The 19,079-nt window shown below is 43.8% G+C and overlaps 1 protein-coding gene across 12 annotated transcripts in view; it reads left to right on the top strand.

Moving 5' to 3' along the window:
* The window catches only part of LOC147110302 (myosin phosphatase Rho-interacting protein-like), a 205,232-nt gene that overhangs the window by 94,285 nt on the left and 91,868 nt on the right, over positions 1-19,079 (top strand). For all 12 annotated transcript variants that reach the window (XM_086000158.1, XM_086000161.1, XM_086000157.1 and 9 more), the window contains one exon: positions 10,768-10,919. In XM_086000158.1, the coding sequence (XP_085856284.1) occupies positions 10,768-10,919 (152 nt within the window). The remainder of the gene's footprint in view (positions 1-10,767; positions 10,920-19,079) is intronic.

Genomic DNA, 19,079 nt, shown 5'->3' with positions numbered 1-19,079 from the left:
GGCTGAAATGGCCACTTCCTGTGCTGTACGGCGATGGTGTCAAAAGGAAATGAAGGAGAAAAAGGATTGGTTCATCAATAGATGGATTAACCTCTGATCCTTGATACCTCAAAGTAAGAAGTTTTTTTTAAAGCAAAAAATAAGATGAAGGTGATGTAGAATTGAGAACCAGACCAGACCAACCGTTAATTAGATTGAACCACTGTTGCTGAAGAGAGAAATGTAAAGCATGCATGCAGCAGCGCAAGGTGGAGAAGGTTCATTGCATGAAATGCTGACTGGAGTGGTCAGAGGACCATTGATTGTCACGGAGCTATCAATAGATGCTGAGAGGCTATTTCCCCTGGCTGGAGAGTCCAGAACTAGGGGTCATAGTCTCAGGATAAGGGGTCGGCCATTTAGGACTGAGATGAGGAGAAATTTCTTCACTCAGAGGGTTGTGAATCTTTGGAATTCTCTACCCCAGAGGGCTGTGGATGCTCAGTTGATGAGTATATTCAAGAATAAGATCAATAGATTTTTGGGCACTAAGGGAATCAAGGGATATGGGGATAGGGCGGGAAAATGGAGCTGATGTACAAGATCAGCCATGATCTTATTGAATGGCGGAGCAGGCTCGATGGGCCGTATGGCCGACTCCTGCTCCTATTTCTTATGTTCTTTCTTATCATAAGTGAATCTGAATACAGAAGGGTGACGGTTCAGTTGGAATCCACATAGAATGTGCCTGACCTAGAGGTAGGTGCTGTGAAGGGCGATATGGCTGTGAAAACCGGGTTTGGCAAATTTGTTAACCAAGAGCAAAAAAATGCAGATGCTAGAAACCTTAACGAAAAGCAGAAATTGCTGGAAACATTTAGCAGGTCAGGCAGCATCTGTGGTGAGAATGGGCAAGTTACTGTTTCAGGTGTAGACCCTTCATTAGAAGTGAAGGAAGTATAACTGCAATGTTATCTTGCCTGTTCTCTCCAAAGATGCTGACGAACCTGCTGAGTGTTTCCAGCAATTTCTGGTTTTGCGAAATTTATGTTCACCATGAACCTCTTGCCTCTGTTCTACCTTTGTTGTTTCCTGAACTGATGTTTTGAACAATGTACAGTAGTGTTTATTCATAGTGCTGTCAGCACTTTGACATCCCATTCCTTTATAGCAGTGTGTAAAAGTAATAGAAGAAAGGTTTCCTTTTCAACATTCTGTCAAAAACATCTGATTAGTGAGGAAACAAAGACTGATTCAGGAAATATTACTGTTGCTCAAACTTTGTTACTGTAGTGAACTTACATAGTCTGAGCAAATAATTGTTTGCCTTTGTATAGTTTAAGTGCTAGTCACCACGGCTTGGCTGGTAGTGTAGATACAGGGTACTGTGTGGAGAATTGGGAAGCTAAGTTTTATAGATGTTGGGAAGAGAGACATGGCTGGTTGTAGGTGCTGGGAAGAGAGAGATGGCTGTGAAAACTGGGTTTGGCAAATTTGTTAATCGAGCATAAAAATGCAGATGCAGGTTAATCAGCATCTTTGGCGAGAACAGGCAAGGTAACATTGCAGTTATACATCCTTCTCTTCTAATGAAGGGTCTACACCTGAAACAGTAACTTGTGTAAGCTTTGGCTCAATGGGAGCACTCTTGCCTCGGAGTCAGGAGGTTGTAGGTTATAACCCCACTCCAGAATCTAGGCCGACACTTCATTGCAGTACCAAGGGTGTGCTGCACTGTCACCGGTGCCATCATTTGGATAAGGCATTAAACCTGGGATTTTTTAACGGGACAGTGTAGAGGGAGGTTTACCAAAGCCGTATTAATGCATGGGACTAAGGGGCTCCAGCCAAATAGAGGGCCCTGCCAGGTGTCACATAAACACAGTTTAGCAGTCACCCATCCATAAACTTCAACAGCAGTGCCTGCCGTTGTGTTAATTCTGACAGTCAATGACTGGAATTGGAGCACTGGGACTCCTCAGTCTGTTTGGGGGAATTTAGTTACTGGACTGCGGTCGGAGCATTGCGCCTGTATTGTGCGGCCGCACGTGATCCCAGCGGCGGGAAGACTGTCGAAGAAAAAGCCTGAAGCTGTCAGCCGGGACGGGGGGTGGGAAGGGAGGGGGAGGATGCGGACTGTCAGTGGAATCGTGAAAGATGACGACTAAGGTCAGGCTCATGCTCTTTGTACTTGTATGTATGGGTATTTCTCATTGTTACTTTTACCAGCGAAGATGAATGGATCTCGGTGTGCAATGAAATGATAAAGCACAAAGTAACACCAGTGGAAAGAAAATAAAAACAGCACCTGGGCAGCAGTTGTGCTCAAATAACACTGACCGCTCCTTAGAACGATCGCAGTAAAGAATTTAACAAGAGCAAGACATTTATATTAATTTTATTGCTGTAAATCTCAAACAGCAGCATTATTCACATTGTGTGACAAATTTAAGCAGTTTCATTAAAACACTGTATATTGTGATATGATTTGCTTTATTAATGCAGTGAGTAAACATTCCATGGGCCTATTTCTTCATGCATTTTATTACATGTTTCGTGGTCATTGAGTGGCGGGGTCCCGAATGTTCTTGATGCCCAGAACCCCAAGAATTCCTAATGTGGCCCTGAGCGTTACTGAACAGACCTGGGAATATTTGATGGGGTGGTGTAGCTCACTGTCCATTTGACTGGTCCATTTGTATTCATCACAGGGCAGTTTAATGAAGGTGGGTGTGTGTGTGTCTACCACAGGGCAGCACTGCGGCTATGCTGTATTTGACTTGTTGGTTTAGTGCTGATGTGAGGAAGAGCTCTTTCAGCCTCAGTCTGCAGTGAAATGGAATGAAACGATTGCTTGTCTCCACACCTCTTCATATCTGTCTCGTTGACATCCTGGACTCGGGATCACACAGTCTTAAAACTCCTGTAGCGCCAGTTTGGCTTTGTGCTGCAACCTTACCATCTACAAAGATGTTATTGTTTGCTGTTACAGGAGGGAAAATACTGGAGCTGTTGCACTGGTTGAAGGAGGATGGGAGCGGACAGGTTGAGAGCTCCTGTCAACACATTAGTGAAGGCTTAGGCTATGCAGGAAGCAACAGCTACACTTGCTGCAACACACTCACCAGTGCTAAACCTCTCGCAGTGCTCAAGTACAGATTGTGCCACATTGTAATAAATGTCTTTCATTTTGGGGCATTGAAAGAGTTGAAGTCAGAAGCCTGGGTAATGAGAAGTAATTGTTTTACTCCCCACAGGACTCGGGACTGCCCCCTCTTCTCCCCGGATAATGAGCAGTTCGCACACATGCATTTTCCAGCACCATTGTTTTAAATCCAAGGCATATTGTGTTGATCAAAGCCATTTTTCGTGAGTGCTGCAATTTATTGACATCAACAACAACTTGCATTTATATAGAGCCTTTATAGAGTGATCAGAGCAAGTTCACAGCCAGGAGGAATCCTGCAAGTTCTGTAGCTGCTACATGTGAACAGGGATAAAGAGAGATTCATCCTAGATCACCTGTTCCCCATACATGATGTTTAAGGATGAGGATAGTGAACATATTTGAGCTTTGACTGTTTTAGTGTTGGTAAATGCCCTTCATTAATGTAGAACTGCATATCATGTCTGCTGGTGACAGCTGGAGTGCAGTCCATTCACTTCGGGCATATGTTACTGACAGGAGCCTGTTGGGGATATCAGTCCCATGTAGAGAGCAAATGCTGGATGGTTCTGTCAGCTGGTCTTGACCCGAGTTACTATTGGACTGGATAGTGACCCTTGCAGATGGCACTGACCCCGCCTTTCCAAGGGGCGACTGGAGTAACTGCTTCCTCCTGAATCAAGCACCGATTAATAGGAAGATTAAATAATTTTCTCCAAGCAGCTGTCGGACTGTGTAAGAAGTGAAGCATTCAACTAAGAAATATTAAAGCTGGATTACGTGCAGCATTTAAACCGTTCTCTGATGTGAAGCCGCCACAGCAGATTAACAGGGTGCAAAAGGAGATTTACATTAGAACGGGTCAAAGTAAAATGTTAAGAAAAATGCCCATTAAAAGTTAATGCCTGCAGTACGTGAGGAATTCCAGTATTTTCTTTGATGTCATGCCACATCAATAGAACATTAAGCAGATTAGAGATCACAACAGCACGTGTTGTTTTCTACAGATCGAATCCTGAAGTTACACGAGCATTAAAAAAAAATCTTCAGGTTTCCTTGGAATAGATTCAGACTTTCCAAAACCATTCTCTGCATTTATCATCTTCCCAGCTCTAAAATTCCACAGTCTGAGATGGTTGGGAGACTTATTGCAGTAGGATTGGTGAATATAAGTAAACATCTATGTAACTGTTGGTTCTAAATTTATTAAGCGGCTGGTTGTGATGCAATGGGGAAAAACACTAACTGGTTGTTGTGAACTTGTAAAGACCCTCATGGTTAAACAGTGATATGGAACATCTAGTCTTCTTTATTCTTCCAATCTGTACACAAGCTGTTGCTGCTCTTCATAACTTGGTCATGTGGGCATCTCAGCTGGGACTCATTCTCTTCTCATTAGATGTGTATATACACACATACCCTCTCACAACCTCTCTTTCTCTCTCTCCGTCTCTCTCTCTCTCACTCTCACTCATTGGATAGTGATCAGGAGCAGGAATCTGACCAATTTCCTCATCCGCCCCCCCCCCCCCCCCCCCCCCTACCCTCCAGCCTAAAAACATTTAGAACCCCAATTACTGGCCCGGTAACCTTGACACAGACCAGGGATGGAGCCTGGCAGTTTCCTGGTCTATATAGCTCTATACCACAATGGTCAGTATATTTATCAACTGAGCCAAGTAGGAGCAATTTTATCTCTTTTAAGATCATGTTAGTTTCTTGCACTGATTTTTGACTCCAAGCACAATACTTTGGCTGATGGAAGATTGGGTGACAAGCTCTCGGCCTGAGGGCTCTGCCATTCTCCTCTGCAAAGCAGCGCAAATCTCTTTATCCTCTCCCTGTGGGTCAATGCCTGCGAATGACAGCATATCCAAGTGAACATTAGTGTATCAGCCATGTTTCAGCATTGGTGAATTAGCTGTAATCAGCACAGTTCTTTCTGCTGCTAATCCTGCTGCTTGATGAATGTTAGTGCGAACAGAGCAAAGTGGCCTCGATGTCACCTTCACTTTTTAAAAGGAAAGGTAAGTGCTTGTTTTAGGTGACAATTCAGAGCCTGGGATTCATTGCATTAGGAATGCTGCTCTGTAGAATTTCATCAGGATTACGGTTGCTAACGGTTATTTATGGTTTGTATGGCTGTTTGAACTGGATGCCTGAAGGAAGTGTAAAGATGTGTGTAGTGATGGCGACTGGAGTTACTACAGTCACGGGAGGAAAACCTTTAATGTTCAAGGCATCTGTCAGCAATAGTAATGGGTTAATGATGGACCCTAGGGCAGGCAGGTGCAGATTCAGACATCCTGGGGAATTCATTAACACAAGGAGTGCAGTTCTAGTACTAGGAATGTGGCTGTTTGGAAAGGGGAAATCAATCATTAATTGGCGAGAGTTTACGGTGAGGTGACTGAGTACAGGACAGTATCTTATTGATTTCCTACACTATGCAGTGACACCCACAGCATTTTCAGATTTAATCTAGAAATCAATAGAATATCAGAGGAAGCAGTGAGATGTGCGTGGAAGGGAAGGAAATCTGAAAATATTAATAATGACTGATTTATGGGAAGCCTCATTGATTAGTTTCATACCTGGATTTGCTCACTATTTCTCTATGCTTAACTGCATTATAACAGTGACTACAATTTAAACATACTTCATTGGCTGTGAAGAACTTTGGGACATCCTGAGGATGTGAAAGGCACTATATAGTGCAAGGTTTTCTTTTCCTTCCATCCTTACAAGCTATGTAAGAATGTAATGGGTCTCCGGGTGTGAATGTGGGAAAGCCCTAGGCGGATGTGAGCGTGCCTAGGTGAGGAGGAGTGTCACTGTGTGGGTATAAGCAGGTCCCAGGTGTGGGTGTAAGAGTCCTTGTGTCAAATACTCGTTCCTGTTTTTATGTGGCCCTGTTTACACAGAAGTTCCAGGAAATGATCTGTTTCCTGACTCGACATGGCCCTTTTGTTTTGCTTGTAATCTTGTAATTAGAACTGTAGAAAATGACATCCTGCCACTCTGAAGTTTGACACAAATGAGATGTAAAACAAAATCTTTAGCCACAGTAAATCAATACTCTTTGGAATTAGAATAATTCGACGATCCCCACCGTACCAAACAGTCCCCCAACTCTCTCATTACCAAACTTTGTCCAGTATTAGCTGACCAATCAAACCAATTGAATCCAACAAAAAGCTTAAGGTGATCTCAGGTGTTCCATGTTGAAATGAGAGTTTGGGTGAACTTGGGGCCCCAATATTTACAGGGAGGTGGGGATGCATGGGGGGGCGCGTATCTTTGGCTGGGAAACCTGGAAATACCAGGATGGTGGAGGTCCTGACTAATTTAACGGCAGGACCTCATTAAAAAAAATTTACTCCGTTTCCTGCCCGGCAGCTGGTCGGTTGACAGGCTGACTAGCTGCCGGGCGGGAAAGCCTATGGTAGAAGGCTCTAGCCAGAGACCGCTGAGGATTGGAGGGCAAGTGGGGGCTTGGAGCGAGGGAGATATCATGGGAGGGGGAGAGAACACGGCAGAACGTTTGCTTGAGAGACTGGAGGGAAGCACGCCTGCTCCTCGTTTCCGACAAGCAGTGCTGGAAAAGCACTTACCTGCTGGATCTGGTAGCTCCCGCCTCCCTTCAGCGGCCGGGTTTCCCGGGCTCTGGGAAACCCGGCCTGCAACCGTTAAATTCAAATGGCTCCCAAAATCTGAGGAACGGATCCTTATTTAAATATTATAATCAGTGGCGCGCCTCTCCAGAGCGGGTTGCTCGGACACCTCCAAACCCGCCGCGGTTAAACCAGAAGTTTGCGCTTTTACCAATTTATCCCCCCTCCCCGACCCTCTCCGGCCCGTCATGGGGGGTGGGGGGATTAAAATTCCCCTTTGGTGCTTTGACACTTACTGTTTCTGTCTTAACAGAGTAACCTCTCCATGCTGTGGTTCCCCCTTTTGTAACATCTTCATTGGAGTACTGCTGAGTTTTGCTCGGTAATGTGATAGCCCGATTGCGATTCAGTGCAAATGTGGAATCGTTTACTTTGGAAGGGAATTGGTGACCTTAAGTTAATGGCAGATTTGTAGACCCATGTTTTCATTGGTGTGTGATGCCTACAGTCCAGGTCATTTACATTAAAGCTGCTGTTCTGTTGAATATTAATGCCGCCAGCTCTCGATGTGTTGCTCTTGTGCAGATGGTGATAACCCCAGAGTAAGCTCGCTAGATTTGCTAAGGCTGGTGCTGCCAGGAAGATTCGGTTGAAAAAGGTGCGGGAGTGCAGCTACTGGTGGAAGAGTGGGTCCTCTGCTGTCACCTGCACTGCTGTAATACAGATGTATCTAGAAGAATGTGTGATAGCATAATTCATTCAATGCAGAGGGACAGCTCCAGGCATATTGATGCCTACATGTAACTCAGTTAGTGTGTTGAAACTCGGACTGCTATAAAGCAACGGGCCACTTCTATCAGCCAAACCTTATATCAGATAATGAATCGCTAACTGTTGATCGAGGAAGTGAGAGTAACGAGAAGTTTTGGCTACAACTCCGTGTCTCCCATTTGCTTTCACATTCTAAAATATAGTAAAACTGAAGTCAATGGGAATTGGGGTGAAAACTCTCCACAGGCTGGAGTCACACCTAGCACAAAGGAAGATGGTTGTGGTTGTTGGAGGCCAATCATCTCAGCCCCAGGACATCGCTGCAGGAGTTCCTCAGGGCAGTGTCCTAGGCCCAACCATCTTCAGCTGCTTCATCAATGACCTTCCCTCCAGTGGGGATGTTCGCTAATGAATGCTCAGTTTTTTGTTCCATTTGCAACACCTCAGAAGCAATTCATGCTCTCATGCAGCAAGACCTAGACAACATTCAGGCTTTGGTTAGTAAGTGACAGGTAACATTTGTGCCACGTAAGTGCCAGGCAATGACTATCTCCAACAAGCGAGAGTCTAACCACTGCCCCTTGACATTCAGTGGCATTACCATTGTTGAATCCCCCATCAACAACATCCTGGGCGTCACCATTGACCAAAAACTTAACTGGACCAGTCACCTAAATACTGTGGCTACAAGAGGCTGGGTACAATGCGGTGAGTGACTCCCCAAAGCCTTTCCACCATCAAGGCACAAGTCAGGAGTGTGATGAAATATTCTCCACTTGCCTGAATGAGTGCAGCGCCAACAACACTCAAGAAGCTCCAGGACAAAGCAGCCTGCTTTATTGACACGCCATCCACTACCTTAAACATTCACTCTGACCACCACCAGCACCGTGTCTGCAGTGTGTACCATCTACAAGATGCACTGCAGCAACTCACCAAGGCTTCTTCAACAGCTCTTCCCAAATCCGTGACCTCTGCCACCTAGAAGAGCAAGGGCAGCAGGCGAATGGAAACATCATCACCTTCAAGTTCCCTTCCAACTCACACACCATTCTGACTCGGAAATATATCGCCGTTCCTTCATCGTCGCTGGCTCAAAATGCTGGAACTCCCTCCCTAACAGCACTGTGGGAGTACCTTCACCACACGGACTGCAGTGGTTCAAGAAGGCGACTTCTCGAGGGCAATTTGGGATGGGCAATAAATGTTGGCCGTGCCAATGACGCTCACATCTTGTGAATGAATTAAAAAAAAAAAAAAAAAAAAAATCACTGGACCTTGATTCACCAGGTATTTCTCCGGGTGTAACATGTTGTTCTACAGACTGCACTCAACACTTCATTCTTCACAACTGCCTCACTACAGGATGTGCTGCAGTTAAGTACAGTGTCATATAGACAGCAGAGAGTGCACTACACAGTGAGAATTACAGAGGTCGAGACCCAGCTATACAAATAGTGGCTATAATAACTGCAGGAATATATATAGCATAGACACCCTCTAGTTGTACAGACTGCACTGAGAACATAACAAATAGGAGCAGGAGTAGGCCTTTCGGCCCCTCGAGCCTGCTCCGCCATTCAATAAGATCATGGCTGATCTTCTACCTCAACTCCACTTTTCTGCACTATCCCCATATCCCTTGATTCCCTTAATATTCAAAAATCTATCGATCTCTGTCTTGAATATACTCGACGACTGAGCCTCCACAGCCCTCTGGGGTAGAGAATTCCAAAGATTCACCACCCTCTGAGTGAAGAAATTTCTTCTCATCTCAGTCCTAAATGGCCAATCCCTTATTCTGAGACTGTGACCACTGGTTCTAGACTCCCCAGCCAGGGGGAAACATCCTCCCTGCATCTACCCTGTCAAGCCCCATAAGAATTTTGTATGTTTCAATGAGATCACCTCTCATTCTTCTAAACTCTAGGGAATAGAGGCCGAGTCTACTCAATCTCTCCTCATAGGACAATCCCCCCATCTCAGGAATCAGTCTACTGAACCTTTGCTGCAATCCCTCGTTGCAAGTATATCCTTCCTTAGGTAAGGAGACCAAAACTGTGTACACTATCCCAGGTGTGGTCTCGCCAGGGCCCTATATAATTGCAGTAAGTTATCTTTACTCTTATACTGAAATCCTCTTGTAATAAAGGCCAACATACCATTTGCTTTCCTAATTGCTTGCTGTACCAGCATGTTAACTTTTAGTGATTCGTGTACAAGGACACCCAGGTCCCTCTGAACACCGCCATTTCCCAATATCTCTCCCATTAAAAAATACTCTGCTTTTCTAGCTGTAGCTGCAGGAACTAGAGAGGATAGAAACCTCAGTTATATAAACAATTATTGTACATTAACAGCAGGAATTATAGGATATAGGGACAGTGGAGTTGGTTCCAACAGCAACTTGCATTTATGTAGAGCCTTTAACAAAAATTGTCACCGAGTCAAAAGAGATGTTAGGCCAGGTGCTAAAAGGTTGGTTAAAGAGGTAGATTTTAAGGAGGGTCTTGAAAAGGAGAGAGAATCGAAAATGTTTAGGGAAGGAATTCCAGATCTGAGGGCCTATATGGTTGAAGGAACGGCCGCCAACGGTGGGATGGCGGGAGTGGGGGATGTACAAGAGTCCAGAGTTTGAGGAACACAGTTTTTGGAGGGTTTTAGGGCTGGAGGAGGTTACAGAGATAGAGAGGGGCGAGGCCACGGAGGGATTTGAACACGTGGTTGAGAATTTTAAAATCGAGGTGTCGGTGCACCAGGAGTCAATGTAGATAAGTGAGAACAGGGGTGATGGGGGAGCAGGACTTGTTGTGTGTTAGGTTAGGGCAGCAGCGTTTTGGATGGGTTTTACTGGGTGCTAGGGCATCAAAGGCGGAGGTGAGGGTATGATCGAACAAATTGAAGTGAGGATATCTGTGTGAAACTTGATTTTAATGAGAAGGCAATAGTTCCAGGTGGATGATGAACCTCGAGCAGATCTCCATTAATCTGGCTGCCACTTAATTTCTCTGGAAATTCACCCATCAACTGGCTCAATTGCAGTTCAACCATTGGTGGGTGAATTTTTGGAGTGTTTGAGTTGATTGTTTTAAAATTGATCATTATTCATTTTTAATTGATCAAAATATTATTTGCTCTGAATGTGGTTTGTTTTTAAACAGTAGCATTTGTGAGATTGTGGAGCATTCAAAGTTGAAATAAATCCCCTCACAGAAATCTCTTATTTACTTGTAACAGCCCAGCACCCTTCCACAAGGCACCATCAATATGAATCTCTCCACTGACGTCACTGACGGCGAGAGCAAGACAGCTCAGAAGAACTCGCTTTGTATTATAATGCCAGAGAAACAACACTTCATTCGTGCAGAAAACAGAGAGACCATCAATGGGTGAGTGTTGGTTCTGATATTATAAACCACTTGTTCCCCGGAGTCGTGACTGATCCCTGCATCTTTCCAAGCCAGTTGGTGGGCAAGTCTTTGATTCCATTTCCCTCGCACACTGATGTTTCTTGATTAATCAGGGCCAGGTGTTTATCTCTGAAGGAAATAGATCTGCGTTAATTACATCACTCAATGGCCTTACCAATAGCTATCCACCCTCTGTAAAAGAAAGACAGGCTTGCATTTATGAAGTGCCTTATCACATCTCTTAGGAACTTAGCAAAGCATTTCACATACCGTGAATTACTTTGAAATGCAGCGACTGTTGCGTTATGTGTTGTTTGACCCTTGATATGAAGATTCAAACTTCTACTGTCTCAGACTTTTAAGTACATGCCCTCATACAATTTAATTGTGAGAACAGGAAGATCTCTAGGGTCAATACACCAGAGATCACAAAGATGAGGGATTCCATCCATCGGAACCTACGGTCCCCCATCACAGCATCCCAACTGCTTTTTCAATGACCCTGTAGTTTTTGCTTCCATTAGCCTATTCGGAGACCATTCCAGGTCTTGATCAATATTTGTGTGAAGAACTGTTTCCTGACAGCAGTCCTGAACTTGCCTTTTATCAGCTTGTACCTATGACCCCTTGCCTTGCGGTCATGGTTTAACTTGAAATAGGACTTTGAATGAACCTTTTTCTATTCTGCTTATTATGTTATGCATCTCTATAAGATACCTTCCCATTCAACTATTTTCAAGGCTGAAGTACCTTGGATTTTTTTTTCTAACTTAGTCTCATGAATAACTGTAATATCTTAGACAGGCAGAACTATGGTCGTTCTAAGTCCTTCTGTAATCCCTTGACTGTTGCTTATCCTTGCCTCCCCTCCCCACTTTGGCATCATCTGCGAATTTGACCGGATTGCATTGATTTTCTGAATGCACATTGCTTATGAACAGCACTGGAGTTTAGAAGATTGAGAGGGGATCTCATCGAAACCTATAAAATTCTGTCAGGTCTGGACAGACTAGATGCAGGAAGGATGTTTCTGATGGCCGGGGTGTCCAGAACCAGGGGTCATAGTTTAAGGATAAGGGGTAAGCCATTTAGGACTGAGATGAGGAGGAATTTCTTCACCCAGAGAGTGGTGAACCTGTGGAATTCTCTACCACAGAAGGCAGTGGAGGCCAATTCATTAAATATATTCAAGAAGGAGTTGGATATATGGGGAAAAGGCAGGGACAGGGTACTGAATTTGGATGACCAGCCATGATCTCATTGAATGGCGGAGCAGGCTCGAAGGGCCGAATGGCCTACTCCTGCTCCTATCTTCTATGTTTCTATGAACCCCCCCACACCAATCATCCGTGCCACTTGGAGAACGTACCCGAGGGCAACTGGCTCCATGTGGAACTGCAGGAAGGGATCAGTGGCTTCAGCGAGGAGGGGAGAAAGTTAGCAGTAAAAGGAAGAAAGATGAGAAGAAAAAGTTCCTGTAGGATTAATTTGGAAACCTGAGCAATGGAATGCATCAAACCACCAAGGGAGATGTGTTAATCTAGGGGTTACTTTGACATAGCAATGAATTTTAAATTGGATTGTATTGAAATAAATTCCAGTCTAGACCTGTGACACAACCAGCTTGGAGTTGGGCTCTCTGGTGTCCATTCTACATGCTCACTGTGTCTGGCAATAGGAATTGGACTCTGCAATGTTTGTCCGACATGTCTTGGTTACGGTTGTTACGCTGAACCTGTGCCAGTTGAGTGGCAGTTTCTGAATCTCATAATGAGTCAGTAGCTTCCTTGAAGTCCTTATTCTGGATTGCAGATCAGTAAAAACAGCTCTACAGTTTGGCTGCAACGGATTAAACAAATAACTTGCCAAGGATCACAGTTAAAGAGAGTCCTGAGATGTCTGTGGTGGTAAGTCCCAAGGAACCAGACTGTAATGATGTAATCCTGAGCAGTACTTTCCTTATAGTTCACGCATTATCATGTTATACTCCTGTATCTTGGATTTCATTGTTATATACCACTGTGTTCTGTCATGTCTAGTTTTATACTTTGTATCCTATTATGTATCTCATTAGAACCCTGTTGACGTGGCGTGAAATATTATGATGGTTTAAGAGTAGTTCTTCTATTTTCTCTGATGATGGTCACTTTTGCAGGAACAGGACGAATGCGCCGAGTTACCTCTCAGAAATATGAGCTGCAGTTTGAGGGGTGATATGCACGAGAGTCACATCTTACAGGGGGAAGGAGGGTGATATGGTTACTGACAAAATGAGAATGAGCCGGAGATGAGTGAAATAGCAAATCAGAACAAAGATACAAGAAAGAGCACCGGCAGAAAGAGTCAGACACAACTGAAGAAATTACTTTGCAGAAAGTACATTTGTTTAGTTTGGCTGGAATTAGTTAGATTTATTTTTAAACGTAATGTTCGGCAGACAGATTTTGGAGTGTATTGCCAACTATCCTCCCTCACGGCTCGGTGCTTTAGTTTAGTATTGAGGAACCGAGGGCCAGACTATTGCACCTGGTGAAGTAAGGGACTTGGAAACAAACAGCCGACTGCCATTTCTCGGTTTGTGCACTGGTGGGGGGAGAGGGTAATGGATACTGAAAAATAGTCCTGCAGATTAGGTCCAAAAGTGAAATCGAATTTAAAAAAAAAAAAAAAAAAAAAAAAAAAAAAAAATCTTTATTCTTTTTGTTTTGCTCAGCTGACCTGAACAGAAACCCATCGTCCTGTTAGAGTCTCCAAGCCAAGCTGCAAAAAAATCTTCAATAAATAGAATTTCTGTTTGCCCAATACAGTGTGTATATTCTCCTTAGGCATACACCCCACTTATCTAATTCCAGGGAGCTTAAGTGCAGGTTGGCAGAGCCAAAGCTTAGAGACCCAACAAATGTGCTAGAGTTTAACCAACTAAAATCTAGCAACTTACCAATTCAGAGCGGAGGTAAACTTCCCATTGCTTGTCCAGCTGGGTCTACCCTACTTATTATGGGCATTAGCTTGCTGGGTTATCTGGAGCAGAATGCAAAGAATTCTAGTCTCCAATAACATATGTACACCTCTAGGTTCACAAATCAGATTACCAAGTCTGTCACAGAATACTGACTTGGCTTCGAGCTTCCATTGTCAGGTGTATCCTCTTGAACTACCTTGACTCCAATGAGACCCCACTTGCCTCCGTCCCCTCTCCACAAGAAGTGTCACTAGTTGGACGAGTAACCAATCCTTAAACATAGCCAGGAATGAATTTGAAGATAGAAGACCTCATGTTAGGATTTGAAGTTGAGAAAGTCGTGCTGGGAGACTTCCTGCTGGGATTTTTAAGATGGAAGATTTCATACTAGGATTTGGCAGGGGGAACCTGAAAATAGCAGAAATGGGATCAGATGGCAGAGAGATATAAACAGCAGTAAAATTAGAAATATCCCAAAAATTGCATGGACCAGATTGAGGAAAATCGCAAAATGATGGCGGTATTACATTGTATGTATGTCCAAACATACGAATTAGGAGCAGGAGTAGACCACTCGGCCCTGCGAGCCTGCTCCGCCATTCAATAAGATCATGGCTGATCCGATTACTCCACATTCCCGCCTACCCCCGATAACTTTTCACCCCCTTGCTTACCAAGAATCTATCTACCTCTGCCTTAAAAATATTCAAAGACTCTGCTTCCACCGCCCTCTGAGGAAGAGAGTTCCAAAGACTCACGACCCTCTGAGAAAAAATTTCTCCTCATCTCTGTCTTAAATGGGTGACCCCTTATTTTTAAACAGTGACCCCTAGTTCTAGATTCTCCCATAAGAGGAAACATCCTCTCCACATTCACCCTGTCCAGACCCCTCAGGATCTTATATGTTTCAATCAAGTCACCTCTTACTCTTCTAAACTCCAGCGGATACAAGCCTAGCCTGTCCAACCTTTCCTCATAAGACAACCCGCCCATTCCAGGTATTAGTCTAGTAAACCTTCTCTGAACTGCTTCCAAAGCATTTACATCCTTCCTTAAATAAGGAGTCCAATACTGTACACAGTACTCCAGGTGTGGTCTCACCAATGCCCTGTATAACTGAAGCATAACCTCCCTACTTTTGTATTCAATTCCCCGCGCAATAAACGATAACATTCTATTAGCTTTCCTAATTACTTGCTGTACCTGCATAGTAACCTTTTGTGATTCATGCACTAGGACACCCAGATCCCTCTGCATCTCGGAGCTCTGCAATCTCTCACCATTTAGATAATATGCTTTTTTATTCTTCCTGCCAAAATGGACAACTTCACATGTTTCCACATTATACTCCATTTGCCAGATCTTTGCCCACTCACTTAACCTATCTATATCCCTTTGTAGCCTCCTTATATCCTCTTCACAATTTACTTTCCTACCTATCTTTATGTCATCAGCAAATTTAGCAACCATACCTTCATCCAAGTCATTTATATAAATTGTAATAAGTTGAGGACCCAGCACTGATCCCTATGGCACACCACTCGTTACATCTTGCCAATCAGAAAATGACCCATTTATGCCTACTCTCTGTTTCCTGTTAGCTAGCCAATCTTCTATCCATGCTAACCTTTGATGTGGCACCTTATCAAATGCCTTCTGGAAATCTAAGTACAGTACATCCACTGGTTCCCCTTTATCCACAGCACATGTTACTTCCTCAAAAGACTCCAATAAATTGGTTAAACATGATTTCCCTTGCACAAAACCATGTTGACTCTGCCTGATTACTTTGAACTTTTCTAAGTGCCCTGCTATAACGTCTTTAATAATAGCTTCTAACATCTTCACTATGACAGATGTTAAGCTAACTGGCCTGTAGTTTCCTGCTTTCTGTCTCCCTCTCTTTTTGAATAAAGGAGTTACATTTGCTATTTTCCAATCTAATGGAACCTTCCCGAATCTAGGGAATTTTGGAAAATTAAAACCAATGCATCAACTATCTCACTAGCCACTTCTTTTAAGACCCTAGGATGAAGTCCATCAGGACCCGGGGACTTGTCAGCCCACAGCTCCAACAATTTGCTCAGTACCACTTCCCTGGTGATTATCATTTTCTTGAGTTCCTCCCTCCCTTCCATTTCCTGATTTACAGCTATTTCTGGGATGTTACTTGTATCCTCTATAGTGAAGACCGATGCAAAATACCTGTTCAAGTCAACTGCCATCTCCTTATTTTCCATTATTAATTCCCCAGACTCACTTTTTATAGGACCAACGCTCAGTTTAACTCTTTTTTTCTTTTAAAAATATCTGTAGAAACTCTTAATATCTGTTTTTATATTTCTAGCTAGCTTTCTCTCGTACTCTAAATTTTCTCTCCTTATTAATCTTTTAGTCATTCTTTGCTGTTTTTTATATTCTGTCCAATCTTCTGACCTGCCACCCATCTTTGCGCAATTATATGCTTTTTCTTTAAGTTTAATACTATCTTTAACTTTTTTAGTTAACCGCGGATGGTGGGTCTTCCCCTTGGAATTGTTCTTTCTTGTTGGAATGTATATATTCTGTGTATTTTGAAATATCCCATTAAATGTCTGCCACTGCAACTCTATTGACCTATCCCTTAACCTGATTTGCCAGTTCACTTTAGCTAGCTCTGCTTTCATGCCCTCATAATTGCCCTTATTTAAGTTTAAAATACTAGTCTTGGACCCACTCTTCTCTCTCTCAAACAGAATGTAAAATTCAATCATACTATGATCGCTGCTACCTAGGGGCGCCTTCACTATGAGGTCATTAATTAATCCTATCTCGTTGCACAATACCAGGTCTAGTATAGCCTGCTCCCTGGTTGGCTCCAGAACGTGCTGTTGTAAGAAACTATCCCGAAAACATTCCATGAACTCCTCATCTATGCTACCTTTGCCTATCTGATTTTTCCAGTCTATATGCAGATTAAAATCCCCCATGATTATTGCCGTACCCTTCTGACAAGCTCCCATTATTTCTTCCTTTATACTCCATCTACCATGTGGTTACTGTTAGGGGGCCTGTACACCACTCCCACAAGTGACTTCTTGCCTTTATTATTTCTCATCTCTACCCAAACCGCTTCTACATCCTGGTTTCCTGAACTTAGGTCATCCCTCTCTATTGTGCTAATACCTTCATTAATTAACAGAGCCACCCCTCCACCTTTTCCCACCTTCCTGTCCTTCCTAAATGTCATGTACCTTTCAATATTCGGGTCCCAATCTATGTCATCCTGCAGCCATGTTTCTGTAATGGCTATCAGATCATATTTATTTATTTCTATTTGCGCTATCAGTTCATCTGTTTTGTTTTGAATGCTACGTGCATTCAGATGCAGAGCCTTTAGTTTTGTCCTTTTATTATTTTTGTAACCTCTAGCCTTATCTGTTGATTTACTCTTAGATTTGTACTCTATCCCTTCCTGTCATGGTCTGTTTATCATTTCCCATATTAATACCTTTCTCTGTAACTAACAAAGTTGGTGAGCTGCAAGCACAAATTGCTGCATGGGATTATGATGTGGTTGCATTAATAGAGACATGGCTCAAACAAGGCCAGAATTAGTTCTTAATATTCCTGGTTACCATGTATTCAGGAAGGATAGAGGAGGAGTGTGGCAGTATTGATTAAAGATGATACAGTTCTAAATCAAAAGGATATACTAGATGGTTCCAGGACTGAATCTATTTGGCTTGAGTTGAGGAACAGAAGGGGAGCTGTTACATTTTTGGGAGTTTTTTTATATAGAGCTCCAAACGGTGAGAAGGAGCTAGATGAGCAAACTTGTCGGCAAATTTCAAAGGTGTGTAACAAAAATAGAGTGGTAATATATTTTTAAAAATTTGTTCATGGGATGTGGGCATCGCTGGCAAGGTCAGCATTTATTGCCCATCCCTAGTTGCCCTTGAGAAGGTGGTGGTGAGCCGCTGCAGTCCGTGTGGTGAAGATACTCCCACAGTGCTGTTAAGGAGGGAGTTCCAGGATTTTGACCCAGCGACAATGAAGGATCGGCGAGATACTTCCTTGTCAGGATGGTGTGTGACTTGGAGGGGAACTTGGAGGTGGTGGTGTTCCCACGCGCCTGTTGCCCTTGTCCTTCTAGGTGGAAGAGGTCGTGGGTTTGGGAGGTGCTGCCGAAGAAGCTTTGGCGAGTTACTGCAGTGCATCTTGTAGATGGTACACACTGCAGCCATGGTACACCGGTGGTGGAGGGAGTAAATGTTTAAGGTGGTGGATGGGGTGCCAATCAAGCGGGATGCTTTGTCTTGGATGGTGTCGAGCTTCTTGAGTGTTGTTGGAGCTGCACTCATCCAGGCAAGTGGAGAGTATTCCATCACACTCCTTACTTGTGCCTTGTAGATGGCGGAAAGGCTTTGGGGAGTCGGGAGGTGAGACACTCGCTGCAGAATACCCAACCTCCGACCTGCTCTTGTTGCCACAGTATTTATGTGGCTGGTCCAGTTAAGTTTCTGGTCAATGGTGACACCCAGGATATTGATGGTGGGGGATTCGGTGATGGTAATGCCATTGAATGTCAAGGGGTGGTGGTTAGAATCTCGCTTGTTGGCGATTGTCATTGTCTGGCACTTTTGTGGCACGAATGTTACCTGCCACTTATCAGCCCAAGTCTGGAATCCAGTGCGCTCAACCATTTCTTGATATCACATGGAATGAATCGAATTGGCTGAAGACTGGTTTCTGTGGTGATGGTGACCTCAGGAGGAGGCCGATATGGATCATCCACTCGGCACTTCTGGCTGAAGATGGTTGCAAACGTTTCAGCTTTGTCTTTTGTACTCACGTGCTGAGCTCCACCATCATTGAGGATGGGGATATTCATGGAGCCTTTTCTTCCTGTTAGTTGTTTAATGGTCCACCACTATTCACAACTGGGTGTGGCAGGACTGCAGAGCTTTAATCTGATCCGTTGATTGTGGGATCGCTTAGCTATTTCTATAACATGCTGCTTCCGCTTTTTAGCATGCATGTAGTCCTGTGTTGCAGCTTCCTCAGGTTGGCACCGCTTTTTTTAGGTACGCCTGGTGTGGCTCCTGGCATGCTCTTCCACACTCCTTATTGAACCAGGGTTGGTCCTCTGGCTTGATGGTAATGGTAGAATGAGGGATATGCCGGGCCATGAGGTT

This window comes from Somniosus microcephalus, chromosome 11 (genome assembly GCF_052327205.1).
Source record: "Somniosus microcephalus isolate GS21.2 chromosome 11, FLI_Smic_1.0, whole genome shotgun sequence".
NCBI lineage: Eukaryota > Metazoa > Chordata > Chondrichthyes > Squaliformes > Somniosidae > Somniosus > Somniosus microcephalus.
The sequence above is the reverse complement of the archived record's forward strand: the minus strand, read 5'-3'. Positions and strand labels throughout refer to the sequence as shown.